This window comes from Schistocerca americana, chromosome X (genome assembly GCF_021461395.2).
Source record: "Schistocerca americana isolate TAMUIC-IGC-003095 chromosome X, iqSchAmer2.1, whole genome shotgun sequence".
Lineage (NCBI taxonomy): Eukaryota > Metazoa > Arthropoda > Insecta > Orthoptera > Acrididae > Schistocerca > Schistocerca americana.
The window spans coordinates 774,323,515-774,343,148 of NC_060130.1; the positions used below are offsets into that span (position 1 = coordinate 774,323,515).

The window sequence follows — 19,634 nt, forward strand, 5'->3', positions numbered from 1 at the left end:
CCCGTAGTGCTTAGAGCCATTTGAGCCACCACTACAGGTCTATAAGCGCACCCTCTTACAATGTTTGACCGAGCTTTAATGCTTAACTTCACCCAGATTAATTCACATTCGGAGTCTGTGATAACATCACTAGATATTATTGATTCCTTTGGTGCAATAAATACGCTTCCACTAATCGCGACTAACCTGGCCTTACGATAAATATTCAAATATGAACTTAGGATTTAGTTGCTATTCACTTCTTGTTTCAACCAACTTTCTACTCCTAATACTACCTGAGCACTATAACCTTCAATTAGTGATACTAATTCAGTGACCTTTCCTTGGATCCTCCTACAATTTACTAATACTGAAATTAACAATGAAATAAATAACCCTAGTTGCATACCTTTTCCATATCCGATCTGAAGGGACGAGCACTCTCTGAGATCATGGTGGCTGCTGTAACTTCGATTCGTCTCTGATCCAAAAGGAAGGTGTGTTCCATAACCTGAAAACCCGCCATGTGCACTCCATAAGCACTCCGTTAGCCTAATAACCTCTTCCTGCACGTAGTGCACTCCTGACCTGTTAAGGGGAACCCTACAATTCGCCACCAGAGAGTGGAGGTAGAGGAATTTGCATCCGATACCGTCGCCGAGTGGTCTGAGCCTCTGGTTTAGACCTCCCACTTTGTTTCAAGATAGAGGATGGCGATCATCCTGTGTACGATGCTATAATTAGTCAGCTTTGCCTTCACCCCACGTGCGATGCTAGTTGTCCTCACCAAATCAGTCATCCACCGGAAGAAACCGATGATGGCATCAGAACCTATGCGGCAGACGTCATTAGTGACAACATGTGCCACTACTTGTACATGTTGTACCCAGTGCGTTAGATAGCTGCTAGCAGAGCCTTCCGCACCTTACGGACGATACCCTATGGCAAACATACCGAGTGCATACTACCATTATTTCCCACCTTGCACCCATTTCCCTGAGGGGCTTCATTACCCGCATAACGTTGAAACTTCCAGTGTGTAGGATACCTTCCCTCTGTACTTGTCCGGACTGGGCCGGAAAATCAGCCCCTGGCCCATTAGGAGAGGCATCCCGAGTTGGCTCAGAAGTGTTATCAACACTGGATAGCACCGCATACCGGTTGCTTAAGCCTAAGGAGCTAGTCATGCAGACGATCCCATCTTTCACCTTCCGCCCATTGACACACAAACTCAAGACTGTCAGCCGATCACATATTGTGTATCAGAATACGCAGTGATAACCAGGTCACCAGGGGATTTCAACGGCACCACGGGTGTTGCAGCTCTTGTCATGGGCGCCATGATGTCGCCGCAGCTTTGAGCAATAGCCAGAAGTCTGTTGACCATGGCCAATGCAACCTCCAGCTGTTTACGGACAGCAGCCAACCTTAATTGAGTCCGCTCACAAAAACCATAGTCCCTATACATATCGTACTGCGTAAAAAACCGAATAAGGTCTCAAAAATAGAAACAAAGCAATGAGAAATAACTGGAAAAGTACAACAGACGCCCGCAAAGGAGAAAATTACTCTACTGTGACGCTTCTGTGATGAGGAGTGCAAGCTGCTATATAAACACTAACTCACTGAACGCAGTTGCACAGGATACAGGCAGACAACGAACTCAGACTACCAACTGGCTGCTGGTCTAAACATTTAAACTACTCTGTCGCGCCACAGGCGACGCAAATCTACACTACTAAAACTATGATACACACAAAAATATATTAAAGAAAACAAAAACTGGCTCTGATCTCGTTTAGACGAAACTGAAGGGGATGCTAATAATCAACGTCAGAAAATGAGAAGCGCAAACAGCTATATAAACACTAACTCACTGAATGCTACTGCACATCACACAGGCAGACAACGAACTGAGACTATCAACTGGCTGCTATAGGACATAGAGTGGGAAGAATTATCCTGAATACCTTATAACCAAGGTACAGCATGAACGTATGAATATACAGGGTGTTTCAAAAAAGTGTCATATACGCACAGATGGCAGTACTGGTCAAAACTAGAAGAAAAGCTCCTGTAACTGTATGTCCGGAAACCAATACGTACTGAGATGTGAGCCAATCTGTCCTGTCAATCCCAGCTCTCTCTTACATCAAAGTAAAGACTACAGGCAGCACTGCGTGCAGTTACCAAGTATTCTGATAGATCCCCCATCTTTTCTTCGCAGTGAATGACGCACTGTTTAAAATACACCTGGCTCCATCTGGACTTCATTGAATGCATTGTTCACATTTTCCTGTAACGTCTGCACATAGTCGGTGGATTGGGCATAAACCAATGTCTTTAAATGGCCCCATAGCCAGAAATACGACTGATTCGGGTCTGGTGAACTGCTAATGGACCTCTTCTACCAATCCATGCCCCTCGAAACGCTGCGGTCAGATACGATCGCACGATCCGTAGAAAATCGTTTGGTGCCCCGTCGTGCGTAAACGACAGTCGTTGTCTTTCTGCAAGGGTAACAGTCTCCAGTAGCGCTGGTAATTCATCGCGCAGACCGAGCGAGTTGGCGCAGTGGTTAGCACACTGGACTCGCATTCGGGAGGACGACGGTTCAATCCGGTCTCCGGCCATCCTGATTTAGGTTTTCCGTGATTTCCCTAAATCGCTTCAGGCAAATGCCGGGATGGTTCCTTTGAAAGGGCACGGCCGATTTCCTTCCCCATCCTTCCCTCACCCGAGCTTGCGCTCCGTCTCTAATGACCTCGTTGTCGATGGGACGTTAAACACTAATCTCCTCTTCCTCCTCATCGCGCAGAAATAGGTGATACGCAGCATCCGTTTATCTGTTTGGAAAAGTGTATGGCCCTATGAGTCTGTGAGTCCTCACGGCTCACCTCCGTGATTACTCGAGAATTTGCATCTGCCCACAAGTGTGTATTGTGGTAATTTATTATGCTATCTCCTGCCTACACCGCCGAATACTGCACATTACTCATCACGAGTAAAATCACGCATATCTAAGTATCGGTTTCAGTACATATAATTATAGGATCTTTTCTTGTAGTTTTGACCAGTACCTCGTCATGTAGGGATATGTAACACCTTTATTTTAAATACTCTGTTCATGACAAGATTGTAACACTTTATCTACGTTAGATACAATAATTGCTTAGTAGAAAATACTACAGGCAACGGCCTTGCCGCAGTGGATACACCGGCTTCCGTCAGACCACCGCAGTTTAGCGCTGTCGGGCGTGGCCGGCACTTGGATGGGTGACCATCCTGGCCGCCATGAGCTGTTGCCATTTTTAGGGGTGCACTCAGCCTCGTGATGCCAACTGAGGAGCTACTCGACCGAATAGTAGCGGCTCCGGTCAAAGAAAACCATCATAACGATCGGGAGAGCGGTGTGCTGACCACACGCCCCTCCTATCCGCATCCTCAGCTGAAGATGACACGGCAGTCGGATGGTCCCGATGGGCCACTTGTGACCTGAAGACGGAGTGCTAGAATATACTACAGTCAAAAATTTTCTGATAGTTGCGCTTCTACATACAACTGTAGTTTCAGTTAAATCATTCGTTTGCCACTATCCAATCTAATTCATTCCACCTTTCATCAGGGATGCGATTCGGAGTTTGGTTACCTGTATGAGAAAAATACTGAATTGTAAAGATGTCAGATAATGGCAAATTGCATGGAAATGTGCGTCTGAGGCACATTTAGTTAATCAAATCAATTGGCTCTTAGTCTGATGCAAAACAATGACTACAATATGACGACAGCACTGAACTTTTTCGATAAACAGATTTGAGCGCATCCTGAAGCCGCACGACATTATGGGCATGTAACGGCTTCAGTATCCATCTGATCGGTGTTAATGTACGATCACCGTAAAGGACATGACCGAAAAACTTACTACTGTCACTAAAGGCTTCCTTCCCCGTTCCATTTACGACTGGAGTCGCAGAAAAACGAACCACTTAGTTGTGTACCTCATAGATGATTTTCACGATGATGTGGAAGACGTGTGTGGCTGTCCTTACTTAAAATATATGATGTATGCAACAAAAGAGTTTACACCATGTATCAAATACTGACTCTTTTAATTTATTCATCGCGAAAAGGAAGCCGTCTTTCTTCCTCGATTCTCATTTAAGTTTCCTGAGCATCTGCACGATAGTGACTAATCTTTTCGGTTACAGTGCCATCAACAACTCTCAAGCCTTGCATCCAGTCCTACAGGCGAAGTTCACGGAGGTCCTAAATACTTGAGTAATCCTGCACAAGACACTTCTTGGAGGTTATCTCTTTCTGCAGAATTTCCATATTAATGGAATGTTTCTTCCCCATTTCTCACCACTGTTCCCACACTGTCTCTATAGGCCTACGTTAATTACATGGCATACCCCAGCATCCGTTGCTGAGGATCATCAACGACCAAGGGAGAGTGCATAAAACGCCGCGTTCAGTTATTAGGCAAGATATAGTGGACCATTTTCAAAACCTATACAGTACCACAGAGTGTGGTGGACAGAAAGTAGGTAATCGGATGAAGCGAGTGGGAGCACAGGCTACCATGTCAGCACATCCAAACTGAGAACTAAAGAACACTTGACTAGAGTAGCCGCGTGTTCTGAGGCGTCTTGTCACGGTCCGCGCGGCTCCTCCGTCGGAGGTTCGAGTCCTCCCTCGGGCATGGGTGTGTGTGTTGTCCTTAGCGTAAGTTAGTTTAAGTTAGATTAAGTAGTGCGTAAGCTTAGGGACCGATGACCTCAGCAAAATGGTTCAAATGGCTCTGAGCACTATGGGACTCAACATCTGAGGTCATCAGTCCCCTAGAACTTAGAACTACTTAAACCTGACTAACCTAAGGACATCACACACATCCATGGCCGAGGCAGGATTCGAGCCTGCGACCGTAGCGGTCGCGCGGTTCCAGACTGATGAACCTAGAACCGCTCCGCCACCCCGGACGGCCTGACCTCAGCAGTTTGGTCCCATAAGACGTTGCCACAAATTTCCAAATTTTTCTTGGCTAGAGAGAGCGTGAGAAGTGTCATACAGGTGGTCCACGGCATAAAACACCGGGCACGTATTTCACATCTGTGATGCTAGCTGACAAGTATTATCGCAAAAGTGAGGACAAATTGAAGCGTTTAACGAATTATTCGCGAGGACAAACCCCCTGGGCAATAACATGGAGGCCATCAGCATTTTGTTGCGAAACAAATATAAACCAGTCATCAAACGCAGATTTTAAGATTCTCGAATAAAATATTTGAAGAAATCACGCTGGTCATTTTAGCACCGTATCAGAAAACCATAATTTCTGAGAGGTCAACGACAAACATCATGGCAGCATACATGAACTTTGAATTTATATGTGACGGAATACGAGGTTGTGGCCGTACCCAACTTTAAAAATAAAATGAAGCTCGAACCCATATTTCAGTTCTAAAGCAGACAGATATCTTTTCCATTAACACTGGGACTCAGATTTGGCGGAGAGTTTAGATTTAGTAGAATGCAAAAATGCCTACGACAGGGCTGAACACAAGTGAGATTACAATGGGTTTCGATAATGACTTCGCACATATACCTGGAAATTTCATAAGTGGTACCCTTTCCAGAATTAAGTTTAACATAACTTTAAAACTCAACGGCCTTGCCGCAGGGGAAACACCCGTTCCCGAAGGACCACCAAAGTTAAGCGCTGTCGGGCGTGGCCAGCACTGGGATGGGTGACCGTCCGGGCCGCCATGCGCTGTTGCCAGTTTTCGTGGTGCACTCAGCCTCGTGATGCCAATTGAGGAGCTACTCGAGCAAATAGTAGCGGCTCAGTTGAAAGAAAACCATCTCAACGACCGGGAGAGCGGTGTGCTGACTACGCGCCCCTTCTATCCACATCCTCATCTGAGGATGACACGGCGGTCGGATAGTACCGATGGGCCACTTGTGTCCTGAAGACGGAGTGCTTCACTTTACAACTGCATATAAAATTATGAAGAGCTTTTAGATATGCTATCCCGTTGTTTGCGACACTATACGCCATCGCCACGGAGCCGCTTTTTGCCAAGACAGAGGCGAGCTTATCGAGGGAGAGATCCAGCATGGCACGGATCTGACACGTTATTGGTAGGTTTCCTGAGGTATGTGTCATCCTATGTCCACTAACCGGCCACGTAAATCCGGTTAATTACGCTCCCGTGGTTTGAGGACTCGGAGCTTGCACCCGACAGAATACCAGACGTGTTCCATCGGATTCAGATCAGGCGAATTTGGTGGCCAAGATATCAACATGAGTGCACTATCGTGCTTTTCAAAGCACTGTAGGACGAGTTAGGTCTTGTGACAAGGACTGTTATCTAGCTGGAAAATGCCATCGTTGTTGGGAAAGCACGAAATCATGAGAGGATGTACATGGGTCGCAATAATGTTCATGCAGTCTACAGCTGTATTGGTGTCCGCAGCTCGTGATCTAGTGGCTAAAGTTGTTGCCTCTGTATCACGGGGTTCCGGGTTCGATTCCCGGCCGAGGCGGGGGTTTTCTCTGCCCGGGGCCGGGTATTTGTGTTGTCCTCATCATTTCATCATCATTCGTTAAAATGGTGAGACTGGAGAGTGAAAAGATTGAGAATGTGTACGGACGTTGATAACCACGCGGTTGAGCGCCCGATAAGCCAAATATCATCATCATTAGCTGTCTTGGTGCCTTTGACTACTACCACAGGTCTTAGAAGCCCAAGTGAATGTTCCCCATAGCATAGTACTGCCCCCATCAGTCTAGGTCCGTGGCGATGTGCATGTTTCGAGCAGCTGCTGGGTGTCGGAGTATCTGGACGCAACCATTGACCTGGTGTAACAAGAAACGTGATTCATCCGGTTAGGCGACATGTTTGCTCTGATATTTTGTCCAATTTCGATGATCCCGTGCTCACTACAATGGTAATTGACGAAATCGTCGGGTCTGCATGGAAATATGTAGGTGACGCCTACAAAGGAGTCTCATGTTCAACAGAGTTCGCTGAATGGTGTGCTCCAGAATACTTGTTCCATCATTGTACTCAGTCGTCAAATTGCCACAATCGCCGCCTATACTGCTTTACAGAGCTGGCAAGCTTCCGACCTACACGTTCTGTGATGCGGCGTGGACGTCCAACACCTTGTCGCCTACTCGCGGTTTTACCACCATTCTACCATCTTCCACAGATACCCACGACATTAGCACACGAACAGCCGATCACCTTTACCGATCTGAGGTGCTCATTCCCAGGCGCCGAGACGTAACAATCTACCCTTCTTCAGCGTCTAATAAGTCAATAGATTTCCCTATTTGCAGCCCGTACCGTCGCTAAAATGACTTTGTATGTGCACTACTTATGTATTTTCCTTACCGCGTTACATGTCCTCAAAACCACCATATGGGAGGTAACCTCGCGCTTGGCAGTAACCATAATGTTTTCGCTTTTCATTGTTGGTAAACGATCAACAGGAAATTAAATTTTAACAGAAGTCACGAGAGCTTCTGAACTGGATAGCGGGAGAAGACTGAATTTAAATCTGCCATCATATACACTGAGCTGACTAAAGTCATGGGATGGAGATATGCACATATACAGATGGCGGTAGTATCGCGACCACAAGGTATAAAAGGGCAGTGGATTGGCGGAAATGTCATTTGTACTCACAAGGGAACGTCCCCATCGCATCCCCCTCAGATTTAGTTATAAATTGACACAGTGGATTGGCCTTGAAAAACTGAACACAGATCAATCACGAAAACAGGAAGAAGTTGTGTGGAACTATGAAAAAATAAACAAAATATATAAACTGAGTAGTCCATGTGCAAGATAGGCAAGTAAAGGACAACGATTGCTGATGAGCGCCGTGGTCTCGTGGTTAGAGTGAGCAACTGCGGAACGAAAGGTCCTTGGTTCGACTCCTCCCTCGAGAGAAAATTTTACTTTCTTTATTTTCGCAGAGTTACGATCTGTCCGTTCATTCATTGACGTCTCTGTTCACTGTAATAAGTTTAGTGTTTGTGTTTTTCGACCGCACCGCAAAACCGTGCGATTAGTAGACGAAAGGACGTGCCTCTCCAATAGGAACCGAAAACATTTGATCGCAAGGTCATAGGTCAACCGATTCCTCCACAGGAAAACACGTCTGATATATTCTTTACGACACTGGTCACGGCATGTGCGTCACATGACAGGAATATGTTGTCGACCCACCTAACTTGCACACTTGGCGAATGGGTAAAAAGATTCTTCTACCTTGCCCGATTTAGGTTTTCTTGTGGATGTGATAATCACTCCAAAAAAAGTGATGAAAACATAAGAGTTTGTCACATAAACTGCATCAAATGAATGCAACAGTTTCAGAGTCGCACAGTTTTCCCTGTGCTCTGTCAAAACATATGTTTTTTTTTACGTTTTCAAACGTTTCCGTACGTAGACCGTCAAATTCTGTATATGTCCAAGCAAATCTGAACATGTCCTGGAATTTTGGAGAGCGAAGTTGATTATGTGTGAGTGCCTGAACTTTGATAATTATCTGAAAATAAAAAATTAAAATTTTCACCCGATAGAAGATTTGAACCAAGGACCTGTCGTTCCATAGTCGCTCACGCTAACCACGGGACAACGGAGCTCGTAAGCTACCACTCTCCTTGATGTTGCCTACCTTCCGCATGGACTACTCAGTTTGTATATTTTGCTTAATTTTTTCATAGTTCCACACAACTTCTTCCTGTTTTCTCGATTGATCCGTGTTCAGTTTTTCAAGGCCTATCCCTGTGCCAACTTATAACTAAATCTGAGGGGGGTGCGATGGGGAGGTTCCTTTGTCAGGTGATTTATTTGAAGAGGTTTCGAATGTTATTATAGCCTCTCGACGGGCATTAACGGACTTTAAACGCGGAATGGTAGTTGGAACTAGGTGTTTCGGAAAACGTTAGAGAATTTAATATTCCGAGACCCACAGTGTCATGCGTGTGCAGAGAAAACCAAATATCAGTCATTGCCTCTCACCAAGGACAACGCAATGGGCGACGGCCTTCACTGAGCGCCCGAGAGAAGCGGCGTTTGCATAGAGTTGTCAGGACTAATAGACGAGCAACACAACACGAAATAGCCGCCTAAATCGATATCGGACATACGACGAACGCACCCGTTAGTACAGTGAGACGTAACCTGGCGTTAATGGGCTTTGGCAGCAGACGAGCGACAGCATTGCTGACAAAAAAAATGGCTCTGAGAGCTATGGGACTGAACTTCTAAGATCATCAGTCCCCTAGAACTTAGAACTACTTAAACCTAACTAACCTAAGGACATCACACGCATCCATGCCCGAGGCAGGATTCGAACCTGCGACCGTAGCGGTCTCGCGGTTGCAGATTGTAGCGCCTAGAACCGCTCGGCCGCCACGGCCGAGCATTGCTGACAGGAGTGCCATTGCTAACAGCGCGACATCGCCTGCAGCGCCTCTGCTGGGCTTCTGAACATATCGGTTGGACCCTAGACGATAGTAAAACCGTGGCTTGCTCAGCTTAGTCCCGATTTCAGTTGGTAAGAGCTGATGGTACGGTTTGAATGTGGCGCAGACACCACGAAGCCATGGACCGAAGTTGTCAACGAGGCATGCAAGATCATGGTAGCTGCATAAAAGGGGTGGCCTGTGTTTACATGGAATGGACTGGCTCCTCTGGTAGAACTGAACCGACCATTGACTGGAAATGGTTACGTTCGGCTACTTGCAGACCATTTGAAGTTATTCATGGACTTCATGTTCCCAAACAACTATAGTGTTGTTATGGATGACAATGCACCATGTCAGCGGGTCACAATTATTTACGATTGCTTTGAATAACATTCTGAACAATTCGAGCGAAAGATCTGACCACCCAGATCGCCCGACGTAAAACTCATCCAACATTTATGCGACATAATCGAAAGTTCAGTTCGTCCACAATGTCCTGCACCGGCAATACTTTCGCAATTATGGTAGATTATAGAGGCAATATGACTCAATATTTTGGTGGGGGCTTCCAACGACTTTTTGAGTCAATGCTACGTCGAGTTGCTGGGCTACGCCGGGTAAAAGAAGGTCCGACACGATATTAATAGGTATCCCATGACTTTTGTCACCTTAATGTATTCGTTGAGAAACCAATGCAAGACCAAACCGGATTAGATAGCTCGGAATGCAGAGGAAATTCAACTAGTACTCACAATCAACACAAATCCAAGTCCAAGTACAACTGGAAAAAGGGAGCAGGTTTATTCGAGGCGTTATTGAGATAACAGAATAAGCACTCCGTCTTCAGGCCACAAGAGGCCCATCGGGATCATCCGACCGCCGTGACATCCTCAGCTGAGGATGCGGATAGGAGGGGCGTGTGGTCAGCACATCGATCTCCCGGTCGTTATGATGGTTTTCTGTGACCGGAGCCGCTACTATTCGGTCGAGTAGCTCCTCAATTGGCATCACGAGGCTGAGTGCAACCCGGAAAATGGCAACAGCGCATGACGGCCCAGATGGTCACCCATCCAAGTGCCAGCCACGCCCGACAGCGCTTAGCTTCGGTAATCTGACGGGAATCGGTGTATCCACTGCGGCAAGGCCGTTGCCTAACAGAATAAGAGCCCTGGATAAAATTATGATGCCAGATTTCATTAAAGTCTGTGGTTTGTCTAAGCTACAATATGTAGCTGCGATTTATCCTCCACGAAATATGAAATTCGAGCTATTTTAGCGAAGGCGGCATGGCAAATATGGAAAGGAAATATTTTCGAGCTGCCTTTCGAAATTACAGCGACACTTATATGTGTGTGGGAGTCTAGGCTTACGCAATCCGGTTGCTGAGCGTAAAGCAATGCACTATGAAAACTCTGGCGACCAAACCATACAGCATAGCATTGTTAGTGTTGCAGGTTGTCTGTCTAACGGCTTCCAGGGGCAACAAAAGTTTCATTTTCAATATTTCATGCAATTGTTGACCTAATTTAAAAATTTAAAATGCTGTCATAATCTACTCATCAAGAGCTATAATCTTATGTTTCGCGTTTAAAACAGCAAGTTAAGTATTACAGTCAGAAGCCGTGTATATGAAGTGAGCCAGCATAACTCACAGTGCAGAAATTACCCACACTGTATTCATCTTGCGCTTAATAATAAGAACACATAGCGACTTCAAAACATAATTTGAAAGCTTTAAGAAACTTTTTTCTCGGTGGCACTGCCCACAAAATGGTGGAAGGAAAGAAGTTTATCGCTTACTTCGTTTTCACTGTTCTCGCAGTAAAACTGCAGCATCAGGCATGATGTTTCAATGTATCATCTCTTTACTACTAATTCTATTCGCAACACATTTTGCAGACAGTAATCACATATCTCACTGAACGTACCTGCAGAATTATATCATTGCACGACACATAGTTCGGGAGATATGATGTTTTATACATGAGAGTTCGAGTCTTTTTAGAGGTGGGGCGGTGGTTTACTGTTCTGTCAAAGCGATTCACACACGGAGGGCGATGATCTGTACTATCGTATCCTTATTATTTCTCCAGAGTGCGGTTCGACGTCGAATACATTTGTAATGCCTGGGAGGACAAAAGTAGCTGTGAGGACTAAATGCAAACGTATTGCCGGTTTCCGTGCAGTGTGGTGGGCTTTACCCTGGACGTCCTCGACGATGATGATGGAGGGTCGGTGCGCCTCGGTGAGACACGAGGCCGCTGCCAGCAGGCTGGCACACAGCAACGGCGCCACCATCGCAGCCGACGGCAGCTTCTAGTGCGCGCAGTTTCCCCCCGCCATCTGCCGATGCTTCAGCACGTGCCTGCTGGTGGTGAGAGCTTCCATCCACACTGGCACGCGCGCCGCGTCACGATGCCGCTTATATACAGTCGTGGCGTTGAAAGGGGCGGGGGGAGGGGAGGGGAAGGGGGGCAGGAAGCTGCGGTACAGACGCAGATATGATGCGCCACTGCTTCCGTCAACGCTACCACTTTCCATCAGAGTTGCGCATTCCAAACTTCTGGAGGTCAAATCACGTAGACCTGAGACCACAGAGCCATAGAGACCCCGCACGCCCCTATGTCTGTCGTGTTGAGCTTTGAGAACAACATCTAAGTCAGGTGATGGGGAGCAGAAAGCTGAGTTTTTGTCATGCGAAGTGGAACCACAACATTTACAGTTTCTCTCATCTATAGCTTAAATCCGCTGAATTACAGACCGTTGTCGTTGAAATAAATTTGCAGTAGGATTTAGGAACATAGCCTGTATACGAACACTATAAATTTCATCGAAGGAAACAGTACATTGGCACAAAGTCAGCGCGTATTTGTAAAATATCGTTCTAGAGAAATACAACTAACTCTTCATTCACACGAAGTACTGAGTGCTATGGACAGGGGCTCTCCAGTTGACTCCATATTTATAAATTTCCCACAGGGTTTTGACGCCGTCCTCCACAAGTGGCTTCTAATCATATTGCGTGCTTATGGAATATCGTCTCAGTTGAGCGACTGTAATTGTGATTTCCTGTTCGAAATGTCACAGTTCATAGTAATTGATGGAAAGTCATCGAATGAAACGGAAGTACTTTGTGGCGTTCCCCAAAGAAATGATACAGACCTTCTCCTGTTTCTAATCTACATGAATGATTTGGGAGATAATCTGAACAGCCATCTTACATTGTTTGCAGTTGATGCTGCCGTGTAGTAAAATCATCATAAGATCAATAACAGTTGCAAAATGATTTAGCCAAGAAATCTTTATGGTACGAAATTGGCAACAGACTCCAAACAATAAGAAGTGTGAGCTCTTCACATGAGTAATAAAAATATCCGATAAGATTCGTTTACACGACAAATCAGACAAATTTTAAAACTTGGCAGATCAGTACCCAGGGATTGCAGTTCCGTACAATTTGAATTGGATCACCACGTAGAAAATGTAGTGGAGAAGGCGAACAAAAAACTGTGTGTTATGAGCAAAACACTATGAAGATGCACAATATGTACTAAAGAGACTGCCTACGCTACTCTTGTCCGACCTTTTCTGGAGTACTGCTGTGATGTATAGGATCCTTACCAGAGAGGATTGGCGGAGGACAGCAAAAAAGTTCAAAGAACGTCATCTCGTTTTGTTTTACCGCGGAAAAAGGGAAAGACTGTCACCGATATGCTAGGCGAGCTGCGGTGGTATTCATTAAAATAAAGGCATTTTTCGTCACAGCGAGATCTTTTAACGAAATTTCAATCTCCAACTTATTCTCCGAATGCGGAAATATTTCGTCGACTTCCACCTACATAGGTAGGAATGACCATCCTAGTAAAATAAGAGAAGTCACAGCTCGCGCAGAACGATTCATGTTTTCGTTTGACCCATATGCTATTCGAGAGTGGAATTGTAAAGAAGTAGTCTGGAAGTGTTTCGATGAACACTCTGCCAAACACTTAAATGTGAATTGTTGAAGGGTCATGTACACGTAGAAGTGGATGTAAAAATAAAGCACTGCTTTTGACAACTGAACTACATCTGTATTGACATTACTCATGTAGTTGTACAGTTAACACAGTTTTTCCTAAATTCCTAATATTAAAGCGATGGTTATTTTTTAAATCCTTGGTCAAGTTAAAAGGTAACAAAAAGTTTGGAACACTGTACTGACAATTTTTTATTTATGCAAGCGACGGAAATGCAGTTATTCACCGAATTCCGGTATATGTGGCACAGCGAATCATTTAGTTCACCACTTTCGGAAGAGAAGAAGACAAAATCGCAGTTTGGCAGGAAGCATTTAGTTGTCTGACAATTCTTCAATAATACGTGTTGAATAGTTTATAATGTTTTTGTTAGAAGTGACATCCATTTGTAACAGTAACGTCTGTTTTTACACAAAATAAACGGATATATTTTATGACTTTTGGTTAATCCAGTGTAGATACCGAAGTATAATCAGGAAGTATAATTTATTACAAAACGTTGATTATACAGAAAACTCTTGCAGTGAGTCACACAGTAACATCACATCGTCTTAAAATCTCAGTCAGTCGTGGAAAAAATGGTTCAAATGGCTCTAAGCACTATGGGACTTAACATCTGAGGTCATCAGTCCCCTAGACTTAGAACTACTTAAACCTAACTAACATAATGACATCACACACATCCGTGCCCGAGGCAGGATTCGAATCTGCGACCGTAGCAGCAGCGCGGTTCCGGACTGAAGCGCCTAGAACCGCTCGGTCACGCCGGCCGGCTCAGTCGTGGAGTTTGAGACCTGAGGATCAACGCACTTTTTCGGGTGTGATTTGTAATGTGCCTTAGTCTTCAGTTTTTATTTAGACACAAATAAATACACTCAAATAGAAGGCCATTCACATCTTCTTGGTAACGATATCACTCCTTAGATTCGTCCTGTAAACATTATTTCCACATATCTTTTGGTGCAACCAAATGCTGCACAAAATTTCATCAGTGCAATAAAGAAACCTTTACTGAACAAGTACAATTAAGATAAACGTATTCCATGATGTTTCGGGATGGAAACCGGGCGCCGTCGGCTTCTTGCCACGGAATTTCAACTGACAACCATTCAGCTATCTTCAGGTGAGCACTCTGTATTGGAGATTGCTGTATTTTTCTCTTTTTTCTTTGTTGTTACTTCATCCCCCACGGAGCATTTGGGCGGAGGGTGGGCTGTCAGCGGTACAGTATTCCACTCTTCAATCAACAACATTCATAAAGATATAAGAAAGATCATAGAAAAAATATGAGGACTCTTTATGTTTTAAATTAAAAAGATTAATGAGGGACAGCCAAAAGGACTAAAAATATGTCCAATTTAAAAATCACAATTGCTGTGAGGTGATATTCTTCTATGAAAAAAGCACTGGAGCTCTGCAGTTCCACTTAACATTTAAAGGACCTGCGCTGGGTGACAACTAACGTGGGAGGAGAGAATATGTTCCATAGAGGTTTAGGGGTGTGAGTAAAGAGATAGCGGTCTGTTAAATGGGAAGAACTATGCAGATGATAGGTAGGAGGAGAAGCGGATCATGGGAATATAAACGGTTGGAAAGACAAAGGTAAGAGGGAGTGATGGACTGCTATTTCACGTCGCTAACTTTATTCACCCAAAGTTGGCGCGCAGACGCACGCGCAAAGGCAGCCGTTACTTGAGAGACGCTGTCGTGTTCAGCGCGCTTCGAATATTGTTCCATGTATAGTGCGCAGGCGCATGTGTAACGGTGATTGTCGGAATGCGGGCTCTTAGAGTTAAAATTCAGGTGTCAAATTAACTGTCGTTAGGCTTGTCATTAGGCACAAAATGTTTTCTTTCTGAAGATATTAAAGAAATCACCAGGTGCCACGCCTCATCCAGATTACAGCGGCCATCATGACTAAAAAGTCTTCCGTTAAAAGTATTTCCACAGATTCCTCAACAACTGAAAACCAGAAGTATCTCGTCGGGGCCAGAATAATCCGTAGAATGTGGCAGAATTATCCACGAAGTGTCCTGTGGAGAGACAATGCTCGACCATGGCTGACTTACTGGGCTACAAAAGACGTGTGTGGCAATGATCAACGCACCTTTCACGTACAATGCGTGTGGTGTGCCCAATGTAGGCGTTTTGACGCCGGCAAGGTATGCTGTAGATTTCAGCTTGACGCGATCCTAGATCGTTCTTTACCAAACCGAGAAGTGTGAAAATCCTTGTAGGTGGCCGGACATCTTTTTAACATAATGTTTCCTTAGGGGTCTGCATATAGGAGGAATGCCCTCAACTTAAACAGTTCATTCTCCTCTTGAGCTCGTTGGTAATCATGTTTCTTCCTTCTTAAAGTTGTGCTGAAGTGATGTAGAGAATATCCATTATCTCTGAACCCAGACTCTAGGTGTTCCAGCTCCTTTGGAAGGCTGTCTATAGCGGAAACAACTGTCCGGTACGCCAAGGTTCGAAGGACGTCCATAGTTTGTGAAGACTGGTGGCTGCAGGATACCTGCAGATACAGATCGGTGTGTATGGGCTTACGGTAACCGGAGTGCCCCAAGGATAGATCCACCCTTATAGATTTCCATTGTAAATTGGATATTATCGTGAACTGAATTCAGATGCTGCAAAAATCGTGGCAGTTCGTCTTTACCGTAGGATATACTACCGAAGTATCATTTCCACATCACCAGAAGAGTTTTGATTTAAGTTCTGCCCTTCCTCAAAGCCTTCGATAAACATGTATGCTACCAGGGGAGAGAGGGCTACCCATGCCATCACCGTTAAATTACTCAAAATATTAACCTACTTTTTATTCGACAGAGAATATTGTGAGCAAATTAACTGTGATGCCATGGTGAGTCCTCTCTGTTCTGTGGTAGCAACATTTTTATCGAAGACTTTCAGGAGATGGCGCTTGATTCGGCAGAACTTAAAGCAAAACACTTCTGTCGATATGTAGATGTTATTTTTGTAGCGTGGCCCGTTGGCGAAGAAGAAGCGTCATGGTATTTGCAGCATCTGAATTCATTTCACGAGAATATCCAATTTACGATGGAAGTGGAGAAGGGGGCTCGGGCTATCTGCCGTTTCTGAACGGCTTGGTCAGTCGGATTGTGAGTGGATCATTGTGGCACTCCGATTACCGTAATCCCACACAGACCTGTATTTACCAGCGTCTAGCTACCACCACGCTTCACAAACTATCAGCGTCCTTCAGACGTAGGACTTTGGTGCACCGGACACTTGTGTAATGAACCCTGTCTGTCGAACGTTGAATCTGCTAGAGACAGCCTTGCATAGGAGCTGGAACACTACAATCTCTATTCAGATTTAATGGATACCATCCGCATCAGATCAGCACATCTTTAAGAAGGAAGAAAGGTGATCACCCACAACATCAAAAGGAAAAAAATTGTTCAAGTCCAGGACGTTCCTCCAATATATCGGCCGTATTTCGTCGAAATCAGGCAGAATCCTAAGAAAACATTCTGTTGAAGGTATGACCAACCACCTACAAAGAACTGTACACTTCGTGGTTCGGTAAAGGACGATCTAGGGTCACGCCAGACTGGAATCTACAGAATACCTTGCCAGTGTGGCAAAGCGTGAATTTGTCAGACAACACACACAGTACATGAAAATTGCGTTGAACATGATTGCTGCACTCGCCTTTCTCAGACCAGTAAGTCAACTATAGCCAAGCATTGCATCTCCACAGACATTCCGTGGATTATTCTGTCACGGAAATCTTGGTCATGGCGAGATCCTTCTGGAATCAGTTATTACGGACTCTGTAGAAATACATGCGGCAAAATATCTTGTTAATAGTGATGGCTGCTTTCAACTGGAAAGGGCGTGGGACCCAGTGATTACTTTAATATCTTTAGAAAGAAAAATATCTGTGCCTAATGACCCGTCTAGCGACAACTAATTTTATTAATTTGACATCTGAATAATAACTGTAGGAGCCAAACTTCCTACAGAAGGCATGCGTGTAATATTACTATTATGCATGCGCCTGTGCAGTATTCGAAGAGGACGGCTCCTAAATTTCACGCGTGTAGCGTGCGCGGGCAACTTGCGGGCTAAGGGTTGGCCTGTCATTCGTCTTTGCTTGCTCCTTCTCAGAATTACCCGGACACCGCAACATTTCATTTAGCATTGCCGTGCGGTAGAATCGTGGTGTCACCGCTGTTTGCCCTACGCTATTTGTTCGTCGTATCAAGGACGTTCACAGATCCAATGGATGCTTGCACAGAAATAGGCTGTATGGCGATTCATCGTCACAATTCATTATTACGAATGCGAATGACAGAAGAGAGAGATGAGAATTCTCAATTCGCATAAGCGACGGGTGCTGCATGTTTGCTGTGAAATGACATCACAATACCATGTAGAAAGAGTTTAAAGATTTGGTAGACAAAGAGAGAGCAAAAAATTTCAACGTTCGACAGACAGGGTTCATTGTTATGTACATCAAGAAGCGCTTTGTGCTAAACTTGCAAGCATGGGTCACATGAAGAAATTGGTGGTAAGGAATAATAAAATTTCTGAAGTCACACACATGATTCCACTGGCAGCTGCAATAGTTTTCAAGGGACTGGTCGATCAGTATGGAGACTTCATATGTTACTACAAAGTACGCTGGTTCAGTGTAGGGGCATGCCTGGAACGATTTTTCGATCTAAAACTCGCTATTGTTGAATTTATGAAGGAGAAAGGAGTGCAGGAACGAAAATCAGAACGTCCGGAATGGATTGTAGATCTCACATTTTAAGTGGACTTACCTTCACACTGCCCACAGTAAGACATTGTAAGGTGATTTCTTTCTGATTTGATGGGGATGCATTTAGAAAGAAAATCGCGTTGTGGAGGGGGCACATTTGACAAAGACAGACGAGTTCCCTAAGATCACTGGCGTTACAGAAAACGCGAGGTTTGAAAAGTTCATTGTGGCCTTGAAAGAATTACAAGGATAGTTTTATAAAGGCTTTGAGGACACTGTCAATCTTATATTTGTTTTCAAGCTGTTTCCGAGACCTTTTGCCGTTTCAGTTGAAAGCGCCACTGTGCATGTGTAACTGTTTGACTTGCAAGGTAATTCCAGTTTTAACGACAGACCTTTTTACAGTTAAGAAAATGTTCCGGCCTATTATGCAGTGGTCGAATGGACCCAACGTTTCGTTCCCATCTGTGGAGGACATTTCCGGTGCTGGAGAAGATGTGTACCAATCTTCTACTATGGGATGATAGCAACAGCGGATGACGGCATTCCACAACCGCCAATTGCGCTCGCGTATTCAAAACGGCACTGCGCGAAAGGATGCCGAAGCTTGCGGAAGCGGAATTTTGCTTTAGTCAGTAGCGAGCCAGGGTGTGAATCGGACAGTCAAAGAAGCTACAATCCCCCTTGAAAATGTTCTCCGCAGATAGAGACGAAACGTGGGGTTTTAAGGCGAAACCCGTTCGACCACGGCATAATAATCAGGAACGTTTTATTAATTGTGACACTGCCGGCCAAGAAAGTTTACGTTTTACAAATCTTTTTACGTTAAAACTGCCCAGGACGTCTACATTGCTCTCCTCAGATGGAGTTTTCAAATCTCCATAATGAGGTTGCAAAAGTGCTAAGATATTTCGATCCCGCCGTTTGTATGAAAGCCCTTTTTTCCATTATGAAACTAAATAAGTAACGATTACATGGCAGCTAGAGTGCGAAAATCTGTGAAACTGTCAGTATCTGTCTGTATGCCGACAGTTTGCACCAGATAAAAACTATAGTGTGTGTTCAACGGGCTAAAAATGATTTAATAATACTGAAAATCTGTTTTGTTTGTGATCTGTATTGTTGAGGAATGTGAAATATAAAACCATGTCTGTGCAAAGCGACTGGACTGCCATTTAAATGCAACGTGTTCGCAGTTCTTCTCTCTTCCCCCTCCTCCCTCTCAGACCGGATGGCGTGGGGGTAAGATAAATGTGCAGCGAGATTGAGAGCTTTGGCTCTCGTGCCTGTGCAGGGCCCATGAGCCGAAATCATGTACACCCATGGTACAAAGTTAGTGACGTGGACTAGCAGCCTCCAGTGCAGATGACTCACCTCAAGATGGCTGAATATTTCTCAGATGAAATATCGTGGC

At 44.7% G+C, this 19,634-nt stretch overlaps 1 protein-coding gene and 1 pseudogene across 2 annotated transcripts in view; both read right to left on the reverse strand.

Annotated features, from left to right (window-relative positions):
* LOC124555265 overlaps positions 1–19,634 on the reverse strand; it is a 516,239-nt gene that overhangs the window by 237,366 nt on the left and 259,239 nt on the right. Inside the window, exon 1 of one of the 2 annotated variants that reach the window (XM_047129134.1) lies at positions 11,668–11,850. The exons of the other annotated variant lie outside the window; for it this stretch is intronic. Coding sequence (XP_046985090.1) covers positions 11,668–11,764 — 97 coding nt within the window. The 5' untranslated portion in view covers positions 11,765–11,850. Of the gene's footprint in view, positions 1–11,667; positions 11,851–19,634 lie in introns of those variants that run through there. 2 annotated transcript variants of the gene reach the window in all.
* Positions 10,501–10,618, reverse strand: LOC124557324 (annotated as a pseudogene).